Consider the following 23065-nt stretch of genomic DNA (forward strand, 5'->3'; position numbering starts at 1 on the left):
CCCCCCACCACCTGCTCAGAGAGGGGCCCCGCCATCTATAAGCAGACACTGGGATGGACCAGCGTGCGTGTGTCTCCCTGACCAGCACACATTGCTTCAACACCAGCCCGTGTCAGCCTCCAGGCCTCTGCTTCTGCTGCTTCCTTGACCTAGAATGCCCTGGAATAACTTGGAATGCCCTGGCCCCACTTTTCGCCTCTCAAACACCTGTTCTTCCTACAAGACACAGCTTGAATGCCCTTCCTTCTGGGGAGCCTGCTAATTCCCAGGCAGAAGGGCTTGCTGCCCATCCTGCCCGCTCCCAGCCCCCACCCACATCCCACTCTATCCTGAGCATGGCTCGCCGTTCCCACGCCCCTCTCCGTGTCCCTGCAGCAAGCGTGGAGCTGACACGGAGTGAATGTCACCCACTGCCTGCTTGCAGAATGGGCCTTGGCCTCTTGGAGGGGTTTTGTTTATGAACCTGAGCTCTGAGGCAGACTGGCTGGCTTGAATCTAAGATCTGTGAGCTTCTGCCTGTGTGACCTTGAGTAGGTGGGCTGACCTCTCTGAGCCTTGGCTTCTTCATCTGTCAGCTGAGGTAATAACTGTGCCTGCTCCGTAGTGCTAGTATGAGGACAAAATAGGTAACATGGAAAGTGCTTGGAAGTGAACTTGGTACATGGTAAGTGCTTAGGGATGTTGGGGGCCTTTGTATTTCTTGTACCTGGCATGAGCCTGACAGTCAGCCTGCCTGAATGCAGTGAATGCTGACTGGACAGTGGTTTGCTCTGTTTGCAGAGCTGGACAGAGGCCTCACGGAGCCCCAGATTCAGGTGGTTTGCCGCCAGATGCTGGAAGCCCTCAACTTTCTGCACGGCAAGAAGATCATCCACCGGGATCTGAAAGCTGGCAACGTACTGATGACCCTCGAGGGAAACATCAGGCTGGGTAAGGGGTGTCTGTGGGGGAAGATGGGAAGGCAGACCCCCACAGTGTCTGCCTGAGGGTTGTCAGCCTGGCCTCTGTGGGCGGGAGGGAGTGTGTGGGGGATCCTCACTCTTACGGTGGCCAAGGGTGTCTTACCTGTCCGGGGCCACAGAACGCAGACCGTAACCACTGGCTCAGTCTGACCCACTGGTTCTCAACTGAGGGTGATTTTGTCCCCCAGGGATGTTTGGCAATGTCTAGAGTCATCTTTGGTTGTCACAGCTAGGGGCAGGGGAGACTCCTGGCATCTGGGATGAAAAGGCGAGGGATGCTCGATGTCCTGCAGAGCGCAGGGCAGCCCCTCGCCACACAGTGGTCCTGCCCATGAGGCCAGCGTGCACTGTGGGAGGCGCTGGTCTGTGCCCTTTTGCTCCTGCTTCTAATCAAGAGAGTTTGAGTGAGCGTGAAGGACAGAGGGACAAGTCCGCCTCCATTCACAGATAGAAAATAGTATATCAGACGTATATATCAAAACACACCTTTTTTGTTTTCATGTCTCTTCTCTCCTTGACCTTTTTAAAAAAATTGTGGTAAAGTACATATAACGTAAAATTTATCATCTAGCTTTGCAGTGCACAGTTCCAGGGCATTAAGTACATTCATGTTGTCGGGCAACCATCACCACCATCCATCTCCAGAAACTTTCCATTATCCCACCCTGAAACACCATCCCCATTAAACACGAACCCCCGGCCCGAGCCCCAGCCCCTGGTAACCTCCATTCTGCTTTTTGTCTCTGATTTTGACCGCTCTCGGGACCTCGTGTAAGTGTAGTCATTGTGTTCTGGTGTCTGGTGTGTTTCACTCAGCATCATGTCCTCAAGGTTCATCCCTGTTGTAGCAGGTGTCAGAAGTTCTTTGTGTTTTTCATACTTTTTTTTTTTTAACCAAAATAACACACAAACAAGCTGCTTCCACCACCTTCCTTCTCCATCCGTTTCTAGTGACGACACTTCTAACTCTTCTCACGTTTCCTCCTGCATTGATAAATAATATGCTTATCATGCTGTTTCTTAAGTAATGGTTTTTATTGTTTGATGAAAAAATAATACATGTTCTTTATACAAAATTCACATAGTACAGGAAGGCTTAGAGGGGAAAGCCGGGAAGTACCTCCAATCTCATTACCTAGATGTTGGCACTGGTCGTCATCCCAGATCAGGTCTGCGTCTCTGCCGGTAGAAGGATGTACAGACAGAGAGGTGTTGGGGAGTGGTATTAACGGCGGAGAGATGATACTCTCTTGTTTACCAGTTTGACTGCATTCCACTCTATTTTCTAGTAACTCCTTCCTGGTAGCTAAATCATTCATTCATCTGCACGTGCGCCCCACCCCCCTCAACCCTGTTCTTCCAACAGAGGAGCGTCACTATTGTCGTTCCTCTAGTGGAACTTCTGTGGCTTTAAGGAACATTTGAATTTGTCAAGAATTATGATAGGAAACTACACCGGTGTTGAGTCTTTGTGATGGAGAACTGCAGGGATAGGCATGGGGATTGGAAGGGAATGGTACAGTGTCAAGGACATCTTCTGCCGCAGGAGGGCAGCTCCCAGCATCCTTGCTTTGAGGGCTCTGAGGCTCAGACAGGGTGGGGACCTGCCCTGGGTCACAGAGCTAAGCAAGGACAGAGCCAGGGCTGATCCCAGGGCCACTGGCTCCCTTCTCAGGGCTGACCCACATCACCACACTCACTTCCGTGTGTGCTTTGAGCGGATGGGTTAGGGTAGGGCTGGGCCTTAAAAAATGTATGCAAGCCTGGTAGGTTCTCCGATTTAATGCATTTTAGTCCTTTGGAGGGCTCCTAACACTCAGCTTGCTGGGTGTAACCCCAGGGTTTCTGTCTGGGCTGGCCCAAGAACTTGCATTTCTTTTCTTTTCTCTTCTCTTCTTTCTTTTCTTTTTTAAAGATTTATTTAATATTTGAGAGAGAGAAAGAACATGTGGGGGGAGGGGCAGAGGGAGAGAATCTTCAAGCAGACTGTCCACTGAGGGTGGAGCTGGATGCAGGGCTCCATCCCACAACCCATGAGAATGAGATCATGACCTGAGCTGAAACCAAGTGTTGGATGCTGAACCGACTGAGCCCCCCAGGCGCCCCAGAACCTGCACTTCTTTCTTTTTTTCTTTTAACATCTTACTTATTGGGATGCCTGGGTGGCTCAGTTGGTTAAGTGTCTGCCTTCGGCTCAGTTCATGATCCCAGGGTTCTGGGATCAAGTCCTGCATCGGGCTCCCTGCTCAGTGGGGAGCCTCTTCTCCCTCTGTCTGCTGCGCCACCTGCTTGTGCTCTTTCTCTCTGACAAGTAAATAAATACAATCGTTTAAAAAAATTTATGTATGTATGTATTTATGTATGTATTTATTTATTTAGAGAGCACGAGCCAGGGCCTGTGGGGGGGAGGGGGTGGGCAGAGGGAGATGAGAGAGAGAATCTCAAGCAGACTCTGTGCTGAGCATGGAGCCTGCTGGTGAGGCCCAGTCCCATGATCCCAAGATCATGACCTGAGCCAAAATAAAGAGTCGGACGCTTAGCCAGCTGAGCCACCCAGGTGCCTCAGAACTTGCATTTCTTTCTTTCTTTTTTTTTTTTTAAGATTTTATTTATTTATTTGACAGAGAGAGACAGCGAGAGAGGGAACACAAGCAGGGGGAGTGGGAGAGGGAGAGGGAGAAGCAGGTTTCCCACTGAGCAGGGATCCTGATGCAGGGGCTCGATCCCAGGACCCTGGAACCATGACCGGAGCCGAAGGCAGAGGCTTAACGACTGAGCCACCCAGGCGCCCCAGAACTTGCATTTCTAATAAGCTCCCACTTGCAGCTGATGATGAGAGACCCCACTTTGACCATTACCTTCGACCCTCACTATCCAAAGGGCGGTTGGTGGCAGCATTGGCATTACGTGGGAGCTTGTTAGAAATGCTCTGCTGTCTGGAGGGTAGGGTTGGTTCTGTCTTGAAACCGGTAGTATGAAGAAGTTCCTCATATCAGGCACGAGCAGGGTCATATTCTGTTCTATGTCCCAAAGACCAGCATCCCTGATACTTGCAGGGTCTGTGCCTTCTGGGGTTCAGCTCACATCCTTGTGGCTGTTCTTCCTCCTTGTTCCTTCTTTTACCTGGAATGGTTAAGAGCATGCACTCTGTAGTCAGAGAGTCCTGAGTTCAAATCTCAAGTCCGCCTCTAGGTCTGTGACCTTGGAAAAGTTACTTAACCATGCTGCTTTTCCATTTCCTCATCTGTAAAATGAGAATGATAACAAAACATCTGTCAGAGGGTTGGGAGGCTAGTACAAGAAGAGGCATGTGTTGTCAGCTCTCTGTAAAGGCCGGCTGTAATTATTGTTTCCTTCAGTGTCTGCTGTGTGCCAAGCCCTGTGCTGGGTCAGGAGGGCAATGAGACCCTAGTCCTTCTCCTGCTCCTGCAGAGTTCCCAGGCAGTGGGGAGATAGGTGGGAGCATCAGGGCTGGGGAGGGAGCTGGTGCCGGGGTAGGGAGTGTATGGAGAGGGGTGATCTGTTCTTCCACCTGGGCCTGGAGGTTTGGGTTTAGAAGAGGCTTTTGTGGGAGCATAGTTTGAGCTGAGTTATGAAAGGTAGAGAGAGATTTGCCAGGTAAACCAGATTGGGCAGGGCAGTCCAGGAAGAGGGAGCCTAGTGGGCAGGGGCATGGAGATGAGGAACAGCAGGGTATTTTGGGGGGACTTATAATAAAAATAACTCACATTTATTGGGTTATGAAGCACCCACTAGATGCCCACCATTAGAGGAGGCACTTTCTAGATATCTCATTTAACCAGCACTCCCGATACTCCAGGGGTTTTGGACAGGGATGGGGAGGGGAGGGACTATACCAACACAGATGAGGACACTGAGAAGTAGTAGCAAGGTTGGGACTCAGGTCTTCCCAACTCCACAGCTGCTCATGGACAGGCTCATTCAGGGGTAGAGTGTGGGTGGCCAAGGAGGGGCCGGGTTGGGGAGTGCCTCCGCCTTTAGGCTCAGGGAGTATGTGGGGGCCAGAGAAGAGAGTCTCTCATGCTCTGCGGGATTCAGGGGAAACCTTCAGCTCAGCCTTCAAGAATTTACCACTTGGAGGAGGCAGAACACAGCAAACCCAGGTCAGGAGCAGCCAGTCAAAGCAGGGAAGCCCTGGCGGGACAGGGATGGAGAGAGGGCCCCAGCAGCTTCGGGCTGAGATGTCCCTGGGGGGTGCTCATTTCCCATTACCATCCCCCCCTGCACACCCCCGAAATCTGGAGGGTGCTGACATGCTGAGCAGACTTCAGAATCTCACTCAGAACCTAGCAGCGGGTGGGTGCTAGAAGCAGATGGGTGCATCAGGTTTCCAAATGACTTGGCATATGCAGTTGAGAAAACCAGGAAGCCAATTAAAAAGGAAAAAAGTTCAGGGAGAGTTGAGTGTGAGTATTTACACAATTTCGCTGAGCTCTGGGAACCATGGGGTGCAGGCCTGCTGAGGCCTGTTGTTCTGTTTTGGAAAATCCCCCTTCCACCTTGGGCCTGGAATCTGCAACCTGGCAGAGCAGTGGAGGAGGCCTGGGAGAAAGGGTGGCAGTTGGTCTGCCTCTTCCTAGCGTCTTGGGACTGTCTTGGGCCCCTGAGCGCCCCCCCCCCCATGTCCTTACATAACTCAGGGATTCAGAAGAGAATTGTTTAGCAGATCTTTCTCCCAAGTTAAGAGGGTCACCTCGTTGGAGACCATGTCTTTGCTTCTCCCTGGAGTGGAAATAGAATGAGAAGCAGCAGGGTGAGCTGAGCAAAGCATGGGCTTTAGACACAGACAAGCCTGGTTCAAGTCCTGGCTCTGCCACTTTGAGCTGGAGAAACATATTTAACTCCAAGCTTCAGTTCTTCATCTGTGCAATGGGTATAACAAGACCCACCTCATAGGGCTACTGTGGCCGCTAGGGTGAAGTGTAGAGTGTAGTCACAGGGAGGCCCAGTGTTACATCCCTCTCTGCTACTAGGCACTTTGTTTCTTCTTGTGTTAAGTGTTTACTTCTGCCAAGGATATCAGACTTCCCTGAGATTCATTTGATAGTTGCCAAGTAAAGCACAAGTTCTAGCTCTGAGTGGATGTGAAACAATTCTTGATGACTGGTGGGAATTCATTGGTACAGAGAGAGCAAGGAAGAGTGTCTGTTGCCCTGAGACAGTTGGGATATGAAGTGGGGGGTGGACTTTGAAGTCTGAAGAACTGTGTTCTTGTCCTAGATCTGCCACTTTGCATTAGATGACCTTGGGCAAGTCACTTAACCCTTTGGAGCTTCACCTTCTCAAACTCAGGGGTGTGGTAATAGTTCATATCTCACAGAATTGGTGTGACAAGTTAGTGAGACAGTGCATGCAAAGCATCTGTAGATGTCTGTCAGATTGGTGGGCAAATGTTAGTTGTCTTTGTTGGGCCTAGGAACGTCTCAGAGAAGCTGCTATGAGAGAGGATGTTCCCTGTTCTCCAAAGAAACCGTGTTCCTCTCCCCAGCAGTGCTTCTCTGAAAATGGGAGGTGAATTTTACTTTAGGGGTCTCTCAAGTTCCGAGCATTGGTCTGGACTGGCCTAAAAATCAAAACGCCCAGCACAGAGCCTGGCATATAGTAGGTGCTCAAATCAGTAGTAGCTTCCAGCATTGCCGTTACTTTAACATTTTATGATTCCTGCAGGGTTCCTAATTCCCAAAGGCCCCTTGATGCACAGGAGGCCTGGCAAGTGGGGCTGGCAGGAACAAGTTACCTGCCTCTCACCCTCCACCTTGACCCCCACCCCAGAATGCCTGTGTGGTGTTGCCAGCAGGCTGGTGTCCTGGTTCTTTCACTTTGGCTAAGGTGAACTGAGCCAGTGTTTGATATGTAGAAATTCATTTAGTGCTCAAAGGCCACTGATAACATTTTACAGAGGAGAGATATCTGGCATTTTTTTTTTTTAAGAGGTTAACCCCAAATCATACAGCCAGTAAGAGGCACATCTGGGCTTCAGAACCAGCACATCTGGCTTCAGAGCCCATGTGCTTAACCATAACCCTATTTTAGACTCTTGGCGCCAGTGATAAGAACCGGTCTCCTGTGATTTAAGGCATTTAAGACAGGAAAATGTGCAGATATGATATACGGAACTGTGATGGTGAAGAGATACAGCTGGGTGTCCAGGGCAGTTGGACTCTGGAACACAGATGCTGCGGAGACTGGTCAGTCTCTCTGTGCATGTTGGTTAGGCTCTCAGACCAGCCCCCTCCACAAAGCTTCTGGCTCGGGCTAGTTTTAATTTTCTCAGTATCACCTCCTGCAGGACGAACTGAACCTCACCATTTCAGGTCTCGGAGTCAGTAATCCCAGTGAAGGACTCTGATTGGCTTAGCGTGGCGGTAGTCCCTGAGGAGGGTGGGATCATGTAGCAAGATGGAAATATTGCCTACCCTATCCCCTCCTCCTCTCCGTGGAGCAGCGTGGTTGGGGTGGATTGATGGTTTTCCAGAAGGTGAGAAGATTTGTACTGGCCTGAAAAACACATTGTCCACCATAGACTGGCATAGCCTGTAGGAAGCAAGAACGAAGTTGTGAATGTGTGATTGAGGTTGGGGGAGAAAATACCAGAAAAAGGGTTATGTAGGAGAGGGGAGAGGGTCAGTGAAGGCAGTGGGGCTAGGAGGCTGAGGGTGGACTGGGATGAGCTGGAAAATAAAGGCCTCTGTAGTGGTCACGTGTGTCTAAAAAACAAAAGAAAATGGACATAGAAACGGAGAAGTCAAGCAGTTGGGTCAGCTTCACATTTGGCTAGATGATATGATGCCTGTTTAATAGATGAGGAGACTGAGGCTCAGAAACATGAAGCAGCTGGTCTTAGATCACAGAATCTTCTCGCTTCCCTGCCGGGTACTGTTTCCATGACACTCTTGGGAAAGCAGAACGTCCTGATGATTAAGAAAAGTCACTTGGGTGTCCTGGTGGAGCCTCCCTCTTAATGAGCTGGCGCCCTAATCCAGAGGAAGAGGGCCCATGGGGTTCCAGGGCTGGGGGGCAGAGCCTTTGCCTTCTCCCGACCCCACCTCAGTGTCAGCAGGCTGCACACCCTCCCTAGGCTTTGCTTCCCTGTGGGTATCGTGAGGACCCTGGCTGGTGTTGGTCCACAGGGCCACAGCTGGCCTTTTAGATGAGAGTTTTTGCCTTAGGAGGTGCAGTGGCCCTGGCTTTCTCCCACTCAATGGCAGGAGCACTCCTCTTCATTGTGAGGACCAGACTGCCCCCATTCCTTTTTCTTTTTTTTTTTTTTTAAGATTTTATTTATTTATTTGAGAGCGCGTGCACGAGAGAGTACGCGCATGAGCAGGGGGCAGGGATAGAGGGAGAGGGAGAAGCAGATTCCCCCCTGAGCAGGGAGCCTGATGCGGGACTCAGTCCCAGGACCCTGATGCCAGGACCTGAGCCCAAGGCAGACGCTTAACCGACTGAGCCACCCAGGTGCTCCCTGCCATTCACTTTCAAACACATCCTTGAACACAGGCACCACCCCTGGGTAAGGACCATCTAGAAGGTTCTCAGACCTAGAATTCCAGGGTTTCCTTGCCCACACTGGCGTACAGACTTACTGGCTTGGGGTGGACGGTCCAGGACAGAAGGGGGTGGTGGTGTACAGAACTCTTATTGGACAATAGTTTGCCTTTAACTGGCCTGGCATTATCTGGGAAAAGGCTCCTCTTGTCTTGGATTCTTTTGGGGGTCTACAGTTAAGAGGACAGATGAGAGATTTTGTTACACATCTGCATACGTTCTAAGTTCACAGCCCTGTGTATATGTATAATATATAGTTGTTCTTATATTGTGTACATAATTTTTTATTATAAAAGTAATACATGGTATTTACACATGTATAGGAAGATACGTACAATGATATTTATTGCAACAATATTTGTAACAAAAAAGAAATGATCCAATTTATTCCAGTAGAGGATTAATTAAGTTATGGTACTATCATACAATGGAATCTAATTGAGCTATTGAAAATTAAATTGTAGAAAATGTGTAATCTCTTATAAAAATGTATATATGTACACGTGAAGGGACAAAACGCAAGCTGCAAAATGGCAGGTTTAATCTGATCTCATTTTTAAAAAGTATTTTTATTTACACATACACTTTTTATTTATATAAATAAATCTGGAGCTATATGCAGCAGACTCATAAATGTTTATCTCTGCCAGGATTATGGAGACTTTCTCATCTGTAAATATTTGAATTTTTGATAAGCAGCGTTGCCTTGGTAATAAGAAGAAAATATACATAAGTAAATATATAGATACAGTCGTACAGACAGTTTGGAATAAGACCCACAAAGAAGGAAACAAAAGTCACTCCCAAAGTTACTAGAATGCACCCTGTAGGCTCCCTGTCAGTGTTTATTCTGTGCACAGAAAGGTAGGACCGCATAGTGGTAAAGAGACAGACTTAACATCATGTCTGTCCTTAGAGCTGGGTGATTGTCCACAAGTTCCTTAATGTCTCTAAACCTCAGTCTTCTCATGTGTCGCAGGGGAATAATAGGGCACCTGAGTGGCTCAGTCAGTTAAGTGACTGCCTTCGGCTCAGGTCATGATCCTGGGGTCCTGGGATCGAGTCCCACATTGAGGTCCCTGCTCGGCAGGGAGCCTGCTTCTCCCTCTCCTTCTGCCTGCCGCTGCGCCTCCTTGTGCTCTCTCTCTCTCTCTCTCTGTTTCTTTCTCTCTCTCTCTATGTGTCAAATAAATAAAATCTTAAAAAGGGTGGGATAATAATTTTCCCTGCCCAAAGGGTCATGGCTATAAACGATATGCATAGGGATATACATGCAGATGATATGCAAATGATCCGCAGAGGAGGGTCTGCGGGACGCGCAGACATCTGCACAGCGCTGTATACGCCTGCCCACTTCTCAGTAAATGGCAGGGTTTGGTAGAACTGTTGGTTGGGTGTGTGCAGCGTTTCAGGGTTTTGTCACTAAGCTGCGGCCAGTGTGCCCTTCATCCGGCGTGTGCAGCACACCCCCTGGCAAGTGCGAAATGCTCTCACCACATCCTGGCTCCCACTGGGTTTTACTCAAAAAGCAAGAACAAAAACCCACAAACCTAAAAAACTTTGGCCACATGCAGTTCAGCTTTTTAAACCAGAAAGGCAGTACGTACTCTTTATCAAAGACGTTTTAAAGAATAGAAGTGTCTGAAGTTAAAAAATGTTAAGGCCCCCTCGGCGTGCTCACCGAAATCCCGCTTCTGGGGAGGTGGTGACTATGAAGTTTGACGTGGAACATCGCCGACCCTGTTCTGTGTGTGCGGGTGTGTTTGGACAACACAGTATGCGTATGTCGTTCTTTTAAAATACAACTGGAATCACGCTCTACCTCCTATTATATGCGTTGATCCGTCAGCAACATGTTCAGGGCAACATATTAGGGACAACATCCCAATTCGTACACACGCATGCATCCTCATTCGTGTTAAGGGCTGCCTGGTGGTTCACGGCTGGAGTGTGCCATAATTTAACCATTTGCCAGACAAGCTCTAGCAACAACTTGGCAGCTTCCGATTTTTTTACTCTTTGGAACAATGCTTTTGTAAGCTTCCATGTATCTTATCATCTGGTTTGGAGGATCTCTTTCTAGAAAGAGAATTGCTGTCAAACATACTTCTTAAAAGCCAGTGTTTTTTTTTTTTTTTTTTTTTTCCTAGACTTAAAAGGTAGTCTAGCAAGGTCTGGCCTTTCATGTATTCGGTGGTTCACTTGGGAACAGTATTTCGTGTGCCGGATGAGGTGCTGGGGGAGCAGCTATGGACGAGGCAGGAATGGACTCTTTCCTTATGGACGTGATAATTTATGACAGTCCCCACCTACCTCCCGCTCTTGTTTCTGAGAGAGGAGATTTTTATTAGAAGAGACTGCCTGGGGGAAGCCCTCTTTGAATTGGCTGAGGTCCCTGGGCTGCAGGGAGGGGCTGCCTGGGTGGGCCCCGTCTTGTGGGGCGAAGGGAGAAGTAGCAGCTATCCCCAAAGCTGGCGGGCTCTTGCCTATGGGAGGGCCTCGGGGACCAACTGTGTGTCCTTGTGGAAGTTGATGGTTTCTGCGTTTCCTCTTTCTTCTCAGGCAGGGATTGGAGACTCTGGTCGGGGAGTGGCAGCTCCCTCCTGGGAGCCTGACGCTGGGTCTGAGAGAGGCAGTCACTATTGTTCCCAGAAGATTTCCTAGGATGACATGCCAGCCATTATTGGTGTTTGCAGGGGAGGTGGGCCCCAGGCGGTCCTGTAGGGAGGAGGTGAGCCAGGCCCCACGTTCTTCCCCAGGAGCCCAGAGGGGTGGTGACTTGTCCTGGCCTCCCAGGTAGTCCACTGCAGAGCCGGGTTCTCATCTGGGTTTCCTGGTTTTGTACCTCCCCCTGCAGCAGCTGTTGGTCCCTCCCTGGGCCAGATGGTTCCCCCCAGGCCTGTCATCCGCTCACAGAACAACTGCTATTTAGGTAGCCGGCACTGGGCTCAGAGACCAGTTTTCCTGACCACTCCCAGGAGCCTCAGCAATGCCCCAGCCTAAAATCCTCCCAGCTCACGGGCCCCATGGACAGAGCATTTACCAGGAGCAGGGCCTGGAGCCAGGTGCTTTATGTGTGTCATTTAATCCTCCTGGCGACCCTGCAGAGTAGTTCTAATGGTATCACCACCCCTGTATCACAGACCGGGGCACTGAGAGGCAGAGGTTTGCTGATTGTCCTGACCCCGGCCTGTCTCCCACCTTACCAGCTTCTACCTCCCCGCTCCCTCCAGTCATGGTGCCCTGCCCCTCCAGGCCCTTCAGCCAGTTTGTTATCCCTGTCTGGAAATATCTTCCCCCAGATCTTGACCTCCTGTCTAAAATAGCCGCCCATCTGCCCTGTTCCCACCATGAATCACGTGGGGGGTGTTGAGGGTCTGTTTTCATTGCTAGAATAACAAGCCACACGAGGGTGGAGATTTTCGTTCAGCTCTGTGCCTAGAACAGTGCCTGGCACATAATAGGTGTTCAATTAATATGTGTTGAGTGAATGAATAGCTTGGAGGCACTCAACTGTGCTTCCTCCAAGTACTCCCTCCCTCCCTGCGCTCTCTCACCTCCCTGACTGTAGACTCTCCTATCTCCCTGCTCCTATCTTTCCACCCTTTACACAGGACTAGATACTTACTGGTGTTTGTCTGATTGCTATCTGCTTCCACAACTAAACTTTGAGTTGCCCAAGGGCAAGGACTTAGTTCTCATCTGGCTAATGTCTGGCTCCGGATGGCACCCCGATGAATAGGTGAATGAACCAGTGAAATAGAAGGGCCAAGACTGGAACCGGTTCTCTGGTATTCAGGCCCCTGCTCTTAGCATTGTGCTCCTTCCTGGTTTGAAACTGTGGGTCTGATTCAAGCTCTCCAGGACAGCAGTTGTTATGCGACTGTGGTTCTGCAGGCTTGTTTCTAGAGCTAGACAGAGACTTCCGGGAGTCGGGGAGCTGGTAGTTACGCAGCTTTGCAACTTCTCTTTGGATTAAGCATCACCAGTCTGCTCAAGGTGTTGCTTTGCTCTGAATTTATTTTTATTTATTTATTTTTTAAAGATTTTATTTATTTATTTTAGAGAGAGAGCACACGAGCAGGGGGAGGGGAGAGGGAGAGAGAGAATCCCAAGCGGACTCTGCGCTGAGCCTGGAGCCTGACTTGGGGGCTCAATCTCACGACCCTGAGATTATGACCTGAGCTAAAACCAAGAGTTGGATGCTTTACCCACTGAGCCACCCAGGTGCCCTGCTCCTGAATTTATGTTTTATTTATTTTAATTTTTTAATTTTTTTTTAAAGATTTTATTTATTTATTTGACAGAGAGAGACACAGGGAGAGAGGGAACACAGGCAGGGGGAGTGGGAGAGGGAAAAGCAGGCTTTCCGCTGAGCAGGGAGCCCGATGCAGGGGCTCCATCCCAGGACCCAGAGATTATGACCAGAGCCAAAGGCAGACACTTAACCATCTGAGCCACCCAGGCGCCCCCTGAATTTATTTTTTAATCAAGATGAAACTTACCTGTTTTTCTGCCCTATAAAAGTTTATGTTAACTTACTAGTTGGAATGTTGTTTAAAAACATAACAGTAAATATGCTTATTTCTATTTAAAAAAATGAAAAAAAAAAGAAACTTTACCCTTGAAGACAGGAGAATTGGAGATTTCTCTTTGTGGCATTGGATTCTTCTTGTAGTAGTAGGCATGTGAAGGAAGACTGGTAGTTTTGGGTGTGTTTAAAGATACATTTTATTTATTTATTTATGTTAGTCCTGGAAGTCATACATGTTCATCATGGCAAATTTAAAGAATTGAGAAAAGTAGAAGAAACCTTGTCTAGTCTCATGATCCATGCACAACCAGTTTAGCAAGTTGGTATATTTCCTCCAAGTCAGTTCATGTAGATATTTGCCCTTTTTTGGGGGAGGAGAGCATCATGGGGACCATACAATATATTCAACTGTGTATCCTCCCCTTTCCTACTTAACCTTAAAAGTATAAAAATACAATATCTTAATATTGTTAAATATTACAACATTTAAATACATGTTAAATATTAATATATATTAAATACATACTAAATGTTTTAATATTGATATTTTTGTTTTGTTTTATTTTGCCTTGGGTGGGGGCAAAGGGGAGAGAGAGAATCTTAAGCAGACTCCACACCCAGCGCGGGGCTTGATCTCACGACCCTGAGATCATGACCTGAGCCACAAATCGGGAGTTGGACTGAACCCTGAGCCACCCACGTGCCCCTGCTATTGACATGTATTAATATGTATAATTCAGTGTTAAAATATTGAATAAAAATACTTCAAAACTAATTTTAATGCCTGTAAAATACTCTGTCATATGCCCATATATCACACTTTTCTTCATCTGTTCAGTTGTTTACCCTTTATCTTTCTTACCTCTCAGTTTCTTGGTTTATTTTACTGTGCGTATGTTTTTGTGTGTGCTTGATACGCCATCTTAGATCCTTTTTGGAAAAGACAGAATATGTTATATATTGTATATAAGAAGTTTTAAAATCACCCCCTCAGCTTCGTGCAGAGGCCTAGCAGTGACGTTTATCCAAGGCACAATTATTGCTGATTAAAATCACTCCCTGAAAGCCAAACAATTAGGGTTCTTTTTAATTTGTCACTATTATAATAGCACTTTGATGAACATCATTCTGCATACTGTTTTTATGTTTAAGATTATTTCATTAGGGTAAATATCTAGATTTGGAATTACTGGATCAGAAGAGTATGGATATTTTAAAGGTTCTTTAGATTTATTGCCCAACTGCTTCCCTGAAAGGCTCTTCAGTTTATACTCTCATTAGCAGGAAGGAAAGTGCATGTCTCTATAAATCTTTACAACAGTATCAGAAATTTGCTAGGTAAAAAATGGCATCTGTTAATTGATTTGGAACGTCTGTCTCTGAGTTCTCACCCCAGGGCTGTGGGTGGAGGAATGTCCATCGAATACTCTATCTGATTTTTGTCTTGCAGCTGACTTTGGTGTGTCTGCCAAGAATCTGAAAACTCTGCAAAAGCGAGATTCCTTCATAGGAACGCCTTACTGGTGAGATGTGCAGTTTCTGGAAAGGGAATGGTGGACTGAAGGTTGAACCTCAGAATCCCCAAGGTGACCTCTGGCTGCTGTAGAGGAGAGAGGACGGGGGCCAGGGCTCCTGAGTCAGCCAGCCTCAGTGGGTCTGAGACCAGGCCACACCATTCACGAGTGCTGTGACCTTGGCCAAGTTGCTTAGCTTCCCTGTGCCTCAGTTTCCTCCTCTACGAAATCAGGGTTCACGGGTTGCTGTGAGGATTAAACGGGAAGATGCGTATAGAAAGTGCTCCATTAAGAACACCTAAACGGGAACCCCTAGAAAATGGTTCTTTTTTTTTTTTTTTTTTTTTAAAGATTTTATTTATTTATTTGACAGAGACAGCGAGAGAGGGAGCACAAGCAGGGGGAGTGGGAGAGGGAGAAGCAGGCTCCCCGCTGAGCAGGAAGCCCAACGCCGGGCTCAATCCCAGGACCCTGGGATCATGACCTGAGCCGAAGGCAGACGCTTAACGATTGAGCCACCCAGGTGCCCCGACAATGGTTCAATTCTTGATTAATTCAACAAGTACAGATTGAATTGGAGGCCCTGGGCTGGGACTGTGAAGATGAACAATTCCTACCCTCCTGTGAAGTTTCTCTGGACCTCTCTAGTCCATTGTGTTGCCTCCTTTTCCAAAACTATTACTTAAAAAAAAAAAAAAAAACACGAAAACTCTTTCAGTTTCACACCTAATTACTTTCTGTTTTTCACGTGCATTACTTCTCACTTGGGAGTTAGACTCCTTTCTTGCTTGCTTATTACTCACCCTTTCTCTCTCTCTGCCCTTTTATTCCTCTTTCTCCTGTTCTCTCCCATCCCTTCTCTCTGTACTGTTGTATTCTGTCCGCCCCCCCCACCCCGCCTTGTGCCTCCAGTTGATTCTGGGCACCTTCCCCTCTGCCTGCACCTACCCCTTCCCCAGGACTCTGTGTTCTGGATTGTTGCTGCCATCTTGTGGCAGTCATCGGGAACTGCAGCCGGACATGGCGGTGGAACGCCTCTGAAGGCATCTTTCTGGGTGAAGACCAACGTAAGGAAGACAGTGGGATGGACCCTAATGCACGTCGTGATTCGGGAGTGCTGCCAACCCTCTGACATTGGCTTGTGGTGTGGTCCCTGACCCTGAGTCTCTGAGAAGTGCCTGTGGAGGCCAGGTTCTTAGCCCTCTGTTGTCCCTTGGTTGGTTCAGGATGGCCCCTGAGGTGGTGATGTGTGAGACCATGAAGGACACACCGTATGACTACAAAGCCGACATCTGGTCCCTGGGCATCACTCTGATTGAGATGGCCCAGATTGAACCCCCACACCATGAACTCAACCCCATGCGGGTCCTGCTCAAGATTGCCAAGTCGGATCCCCCCACTCTGCTCTCGCCTTCTAAGTGGTAAGGAGCAAGGCCAGCCCGAGGGTGTTTGCTGTGTGGCCAGTGGGCCCGGGGCATGGGGCAGGTGGGATTGGGCAGGTGGAGGGCCAGGGTTCTCCTGTCCCTGCTAGGCCCCAGTGTGGGGGACACTGAGGCACACTCCGGGCCTTTCTGAGCTACCTGGGCCCTCCATGCCTTTTCCTGTTCTCTGTGCTCTTGACATGGGCTGTCCATCTGAGCAGACTGTGGGATCCAATAAGGCGGATGCCACTGTGGGAGGAGGTGCCTAAATGGGCCCTGGCAGCCACGTGGCACAGCCCTGGGCTGGGAACCAGGGCGCAGGCTTAAACCCCGGCGCTCCTCTGTTTTGCCGTGTGGCCTTGAGCAGGTCCCTGCTCCACTGATTTTCATGTCCCCATCTATACAGCGATGTTCATGATGAGATCATCTCGAAAGCCCTGTCGCCTTCGCCGTTTTAGCTCATGAAGGCGCCCTTTGTCTTTTGAGGGCTGTGTTGGGGAAGCACATGACTCCCAGGAGAGTGGAGTCTGTGACTCGGGAATTTTCTCAGTTCTTGCCCTACTCCGAGCTGACTGCTGCCACCTGTGCCCCCCACCCCCCAGGTCTGTGGAGTTCCGCGACTTCCTGAAGACGGCCCTAGATAAGAACCCCGAGACGCGGCCCAGTGCTGCGCAGCTCCTGGAGGTATGTGGCTCCCCTCTCCTGGGGGTGGCTGCCTGCCCCCTCTGCCCTGCCCTTCCTTTACAGGCGGGGCGAGCTCACCCATGACCCGGAAGCTGGGTGTGTTCTTCCCCAGCCCAGGCGCCGCTGTGGTGAAGGAAGCTCCCCCAGAGCCTGTCCTCACACCGCTTATGTTCTAGTGGGGGAGACAGGCCACAGACAGCAGATAGGTGCCCGTGGCAAGGAGAGACAAGGGCTGTGGAGAGAAGGAAAACAACTCAGGAGGCCAGGGGCCTGCGAGGGCCTGCTCTCCTATCAAAGGAGGGCACGGAAGGGCTCTTAGCAGACACCCAGAGGGGGCCAGGGGCTAGGCGAGGGGCGCTGGGGAGCTGAGGCGAAGACCTGGCCCGTGAGCCTGGTTGGGAGGAGCGAGGAGGCCAGGGCACGGAGCCAGGGATGAGGGCAGAGATCGGAGAGGTGTGGGTGTGTGCTCACCCAGAGGACACACAGCCCTCTGGTACACTCATTGCCCTGATGCCTTGCAGCAGGACGCAGACTTCCAGAAGGAAAGCGATGCTCGTGGGAACTGTGTTGTCTGTGCAAACAGTTGAGGCAGAGTGAGCCACTCTTGTCCATTCGTGGTGGACCCCCTCCCCAAACCGAGGTTTCCAGCGGCCAGCTAAGGGCCAGTGGTAGAAGCAGGCCTTTCTTTCAAATGGGGGCAGCAGGCGATGCTCACTCTTTTCTGCATGAAGGGCCAGGTTGCGTGGGGTCACGCAGGGTCTTGAAAGCCCAGACCAGAACTTTACCTGTGCGCGGTGGGGCGCCCCTGAGGGTTTGGATGAGGGACATAGCATCCAGCCTACACTTACAAGGGCCCGTCTGGCTGCTGTGTGAGGAATCTCTGGCCTCCGCATGGAGAAGGGGTGATGGTTCCCTGGAGGCTTTTTGAAACATTGGAGGTAGCTGGGAGCTGCCCTTTGCCTGGGCTGGTGCCTTGTGTTTTGAAAGAGGCAGGCACCACCCGCCCAGCTGTCCTCAGGCCTGCCCGTTGCTGTCACCGTGCCGTCAACGCTGATGGGAGGCCGAGAGAAAGTGGGCCTCGGTTCTGGGGGAGGGGCCGCCGCTCCAGACCCTGCCCACAGTGGACGTTCCACGAAAGTGACTCACAACCTCTGATGTGTGTCGGGAGGGAAGGAAGAAGAGGCCACACCAAGCACTGAGTCTTTGTTCATGTTCAGCCGCTTTTCCCGAGTACCTGCTGTGTGCCAGGCACAGGGCCCTGTCGATATTCCAGGCTCCGGTGCGTCCCTCTGGCGTGTGCAACACAGTGATGAAGTGTGTGAACTGTAAAGTCCCGGGTTCGAATCCCAGCTCTGCTACTTACTGGCTCTGAGACCCTGGGAGATTGGCTTAACTTCTCTGTGACTCAGTTCTTGCTCTGAAATCGGGATAACGGCAATGCCCCCCCTTAACTGGGTCCTTGTGAGGGTTGAGTGCGAAGATACCGAAGATGCGTCTGGAGTAGCAGAGGCCTCATTTCCTGGGTTTTGCCGTGTTTGGTGGGGAAGCCAGAGGTGGGGGTGGGCCGTCACTGTCAGATGCAGAAGCTCCAAGCCGCGTGGGGCCAATTGTTTCCTGTGAGCAGGCACCTCCTGGCCTGCTATATCCGGCCTCTAGGACATCCAGGACATTCCACCAGGAAGAGACCAGCTGTCCTCCATTCCCACATGGCAGCCCTGGAGCCTCAGCCTGAGCCAGGAATTTTTGTTACATAGTTGGAAACAATGTCCTGCCAGGGGATTCTTAGTATAAGACAGAAAGGGTTGCAGAAGAAAGGAGCGGTCCCTTGAGATCAAGAAAACACCTTCGGGGCTTAGGCTGCTGTCAGCTTTGTCCTTGTGCCTATTTCTGGGTGGGGGAGGGTGGAGCATGGCCTGCCCGAGGTCACCTGGCCTTGAGTGACAGGTAGGGGCCTCCCGATCTCGGCTTCCCAGTGCCCCCTGCAGAGCTGCTCATGCCCCCTGTTTCTGCCTGGTTCTGGGAGCTTCCTCCCGGCCCCTCATGCCTTGAGTTGACACTGGTTTCTGATTCACCCCCTCACCTGCACAGAGATTCTTGGGGACCGTGTCACGTAGTGATTATTGACCCGGGCTCTGAGGTCAGGCTTGGCCACCCGGAATAGGAGTCGTTCTCACTCTGTGCCTCAGTGTCCTCACCTGTGAGACGCGGTTAGTGCTCCCTTATGCAGTCGTACGAGGGAACGAGATTCCGCACGCGCTGTTTTTAGCACGCTGGCTGTCAGTTCAGGTGCTCCGCGGACACGAGGCGAGTTGGTTATGAACCTGCCACAGCGTGTCGCAGCCGTTCTTGTCAGGGTCATCCGTGACTCCCGTTGTCGGACCCAGTGGCTGGCTGCGGCCTCTGCGCTCGTGCCGTGGGACCCGGCCACGGCAGCCACAGCTGACCCTCATCCTTGCCACGGCCAGCGCTTGGCTCCCGGGCCCCCACGGCCTCCTGGTGTCTTTCCTTGTCACCGGTCACTCCACAGCGTCCTTCCCCTGCTGCTCTTTCCTGCGACTGATCGCTGTGGAAGCGCATCAGGGCCTTCCCCCCACCCCCGCCCCATCTCCACTCACCTCGAGGGTCCCACCCGGTTACGGCGACTGCCACGTTTTCCCTGCAGCCTGAGCTGCTCCACCTGTCCTAGGTGTCGAAGTCCGGCTGTTTACTCGCCACCCCGGTGTGGATGTCCACACCTGAGTGCCCTCTGCTTTCCCCACATATGCTCGACCGGTGGCTGTCCCGTCTCAGGGAGTGGCAACCCACCTGCCCTGCCATCAGGCCCCAGACCTGGCAAGCATCCTTGGTGCCATCCTTGGAGCCTTGTGGGCTCCATGTCCATTCTGTCAGGAAATCCTGTCGTCCCTGCCTTCAGAACATGCCCCGAATCTGACCACTTGGCACCATTTCCGTTGCAACCATAGGTCTGACTTTCGCTTGGATTATTACTCCCTCGCTGGTCTCCCTGTCCTCCTTCAGTCTGTTCTCAGCACAGCAGCCAGAGGGAAACCTTAACACGGATGTCAGCTCCTGTCCCTCCTGCCCCTTAATGGATCCCCTCTCACTTAAGCCGAACTCCAGAGTCTCAGTGACCTGTAGGGTCCTACACGATCTGCCCACCCCATCCCAACTCCCTCACTCGATTCCAGCCACCCTGGCCTCCTTGCTGTAGTTCCAGCAGTCTGGGCATACAACTGCCTCAGGGCCTTTGCACAGCTCTTCACGCTGCCTATAATGTTTTTCCTCAGACACCTCCGTGGTCGAGTCTCTTCTTTAAGTCATTGTTCTTCTCAGTGAGGCCTCCACCAACCACCCTATTTCAAACTGGAAACCTGCCACTTCTACTCCCAACATAGTCCTAGTTCTCCTTTCCCTGCCCTACTTTTGATTTTTCCACAGTTTACTTGTTCATTGAGTTTATTGTTAATCCCTAGCATGTCAGCTCCCTGAGGACAGCAGTCTTTGTTTTGTTCACTGATATGTCCCAAGCATCCAGAACAGTGTCTGGTATGTAGAGGGCCCTCAACAAGTATTCGTTAATATTTTAACTTAACTGTAGGGTAACGCTTTCTACATGCCAGGTACTTTTTTAAATGTTTAGCAAATGTTAACTACTTTAATCCTTATAACAAAGTATGAAGTAGGTACTATTCACATTTCCATCAAACAGGTGATAAAACTGAGGCAACAGAGAGGTTAGGTAGCCCGCACAAGGTCACACAGCTTGTAAGAGACCAAGCTGGGATTCTGATCCTGGTTGTCTCATTCCAAAGCCTGTTCTCTTGACCACTCTGGTACGCCTCCTCCCTGAATGAATGAAGGAGCGGAAGAAGGAATGAGATAGAAAGAGAAGTTGGATGGGAGGGAAGGGGGAATTGGACAGATGCTGACAACTGAAACCTTGACAGGCATCAGGCATTTTCTAAAGCCAGCCTCGGAGTGTAGGACCCCCTGGCTGGTGGTTTCTAAGCACATCGAGGAAAACCAGGCTCCCGTCTTGGAAAGGATGTCTGTGTAGATGGCAGGAGGGGTCCTGGCCAGTGGGCAGGTACCAGTTGGCGAGTTGTGTGGCCTTGCGGGGCTTCCTGCAGAGATGACACCCAACAGCTGTGCCTCTTCCTGAAGGAGCAGGCGGCTGAGTTCCCCTCTGCCTGGGCCTGTGCAGGGGTGTGCGAGCACATTTCTGGGGACCCGTGTGCCCGAGCAGCCTGTCCCCACGCAGGTACACCATGCACTTCCTGCCTGGGGAGACCCCGGGCCTCCTTGCAGCAGGGCTCTGGCTCTCCACTGGGCCCTGGCGGTTCGGGGTTGGGGACTTCTCTTCTTTGGACACATCCCTGGAGGTAGTGGTGCTGAGGCAGTGAGGGAGGAAGGCTGTGCTTTCTGTTCCAGGCAGTTGACAAAACAGTGTTTTGGGCCTCATCAGCCACTGGAAGGCCTGCCTTGTTAGCCGTGCCTGCCTGGGGATTCCGGGATTGGCATCTGGGGGATCTGCCCCGATCACCTGCTCCTCTGGCAAAGGGCTTTCTTCCCCGTGGCATCCCCTTCCTGAGGACCCTGGGGTGCTCCTGAGAGGCCATGGGGCAGATGGTCCAGCCCCAAGAAAGCAAGACTCCTAGCCATGCTGGAAAGCCACTGGGTTGGTCAATGTGTAGCGTGCCCTGATGAAAACTTGGTATTTCCAGAAACGTGTGCCTGCATTCTTTAGTTCTGCCGCATCTGCTTCAGCAACTGCCGTGAAATGTCCCGTGGCTTCTTGCTCAGATTCATGTGTGAGGTTGGACAGTGCAAGGCTCGGAGAACCTTCGGGATCTGATGCTCACCCTCAGTTCCAAAAAGCTGTGCTCTGTGGGGATGCAGGAGGGAGGAGGGATGGCTGGGGGTCTAACTGTGCTGCTGGTGGTGATGGTGACAGTGGTGACCAAGGTGGTGGTGGTGGAGGTGATGATGGTGATGGGGATGGTGTAGATGACGGCTGCCATACTTGGAGCACTTACTCTAGTGCTTTCAACAGCCATACTATTATTCCCAGTATACGGATGAGCAAACTGAGGCTTAGGGAGGTTGAGTGACTTGCCCAGGGTGGTGGTGGAAGCAGCATTTCATCCCAGACAGATTTCATCTAAAGCCAGTACTCTCGCCACGACGCTCTCCTACCTCCCGTGATTATTAAGCCGCTATTAGCTCCCCCACTCAAGACCTTTTGGAACCACACAGCAGCCAGACTGACACCTTTAAAGAGTAAACAGATAGTACTACTGCTCTGCTGCACCCTCCGGCAGCTTCTGAGAAGAAAGTCTCAGCTTCTCACTGCAGCTCGGGGACCCTGCCTGCACCACCCTCTCCTTCCTCCTCTCTCTTCCACAAGCCCTGCCACCCTGGCCTTCTAGCCGTGCCTCCAGCCTGCCAAACTCCGTCTGGCCCCAGGGCCCTTGTACTCGCTGCTCCGCTGCCTGGAATTCTCTGTGCCCGGATCTTTCCCTGGCCAGCTTGAATGTCACCTCCTCAGGGAGACCCTTGTGACCATAGACTAAGTAGCCTCCGCTGCCCAGGCCAGGCCCATGTGGTTCCAGCCTCATGCTATCCCATTACCTGATCTGACATGACCTTTTTTTTTTTTTAAGATTTTATTTATTTCTTAGAAAGCAGGAGAGTGCACACAAGTTGGGGTGGGGAGTGGCAGAGGGAAAGGAAGAAGCAGACTCCCTCCTGAGCAGGGAGCCTGACGTGGGGCTCAATCCCAGGACCCTGAGATCATGACCTGAGCCGAGGGCAGATGCTTAACTGACTGAGCCACCCAGGAGCCCCGACCTGTCATGATCTTGTGTGTCGTTTGGCTACATACCTATTCTTTCCCACTCAGCTGCAAGCCCCAAGGGCAGGGACCATGCCCATCCTGTCATTCAGCCTTCTCTCAGCACCTGGCACATCACTGGCCTCAACATGTGGCTGTGGCCCGAATCAGTGAATGAATGGGGCATGGGAGAGAAAGAAAAGTAATGGAAAAAAAATCTTTTTAAGATTTTATTTATTTGACACAGAGAGAGAGATAGTGAGAGAGGGAACACAAGCAGGGGGAGCGGCAGGCAGAGGGAGAAGTGGGCTCCCCACTGAGCAGAGAGCCTGATGTGGGGCTCCATCCCAGGACCCTGGGATCATGACCTGAGCCGAAGGCAGACCTTAACCGACTGAGCCACCCAGGCGCCCCAAGAAATGAAATTCTTAAAATCTTTACTAGTTTGGACTAACTAGAGACAGCCAGGCTGGTTTAGGGCTCTTTAAAAGGAGTGAGGTTTATTCCTTTCAGGTCAGAAAGGACCACTAGGTGCTCGAGTGGAAGGG

At 50.9% G+C, this 23065-nt stretch overlaps 1 protein-coding gene across 7 annotated transcripts in view; it reads left to right on the top strand.

Moving 5' to 3' along the window:
- The window catches only part of STK10 (serine/threonine kinase 10), a 120877-nt gene that overhangs the window by 58504 nt on the left and 39308 nt on the right, over nt 1-23065 (top strand). For all 7 annotated transcript variants that reach the window (XM_064596564.1, XM_045901324.3, XM_064596565.1 and 4 more), the window contains exons 4-7: nt 781-930; nt 14516-14588; nt 15806-16000; nt 16603-16684. In XM_064596564.1, coding sequence (XP_064452634.1) covers nt 781-930; nt 14516-14588; nt 15806-16000; nt 16603-16684 — 500 coding nt within the window. The remainder of the gene's footprint in view (nt 1-780; nt 931-14515; nt 14589-15805; nt 16001-16602; nt 16685-23065) is intronic.

The sequence above is a fragment of the Mirounga angustirostris genome, unplaced genomic scaffold (assembly GCF_029215605.1).
Source record: "Mirounga angustirostris isolate CCGP_5_RB_7025 unplaced genomic scaffold, mMirAng1.0.hap1 SCAF_7, whole genome shotgun sequence".
NCBI classification, from domain to species: Eukaryota; Metazoa; Chordata; class Mammalia; order Carnivora; family Phocidae; genus Mirounga; species Mirounga angustirostris.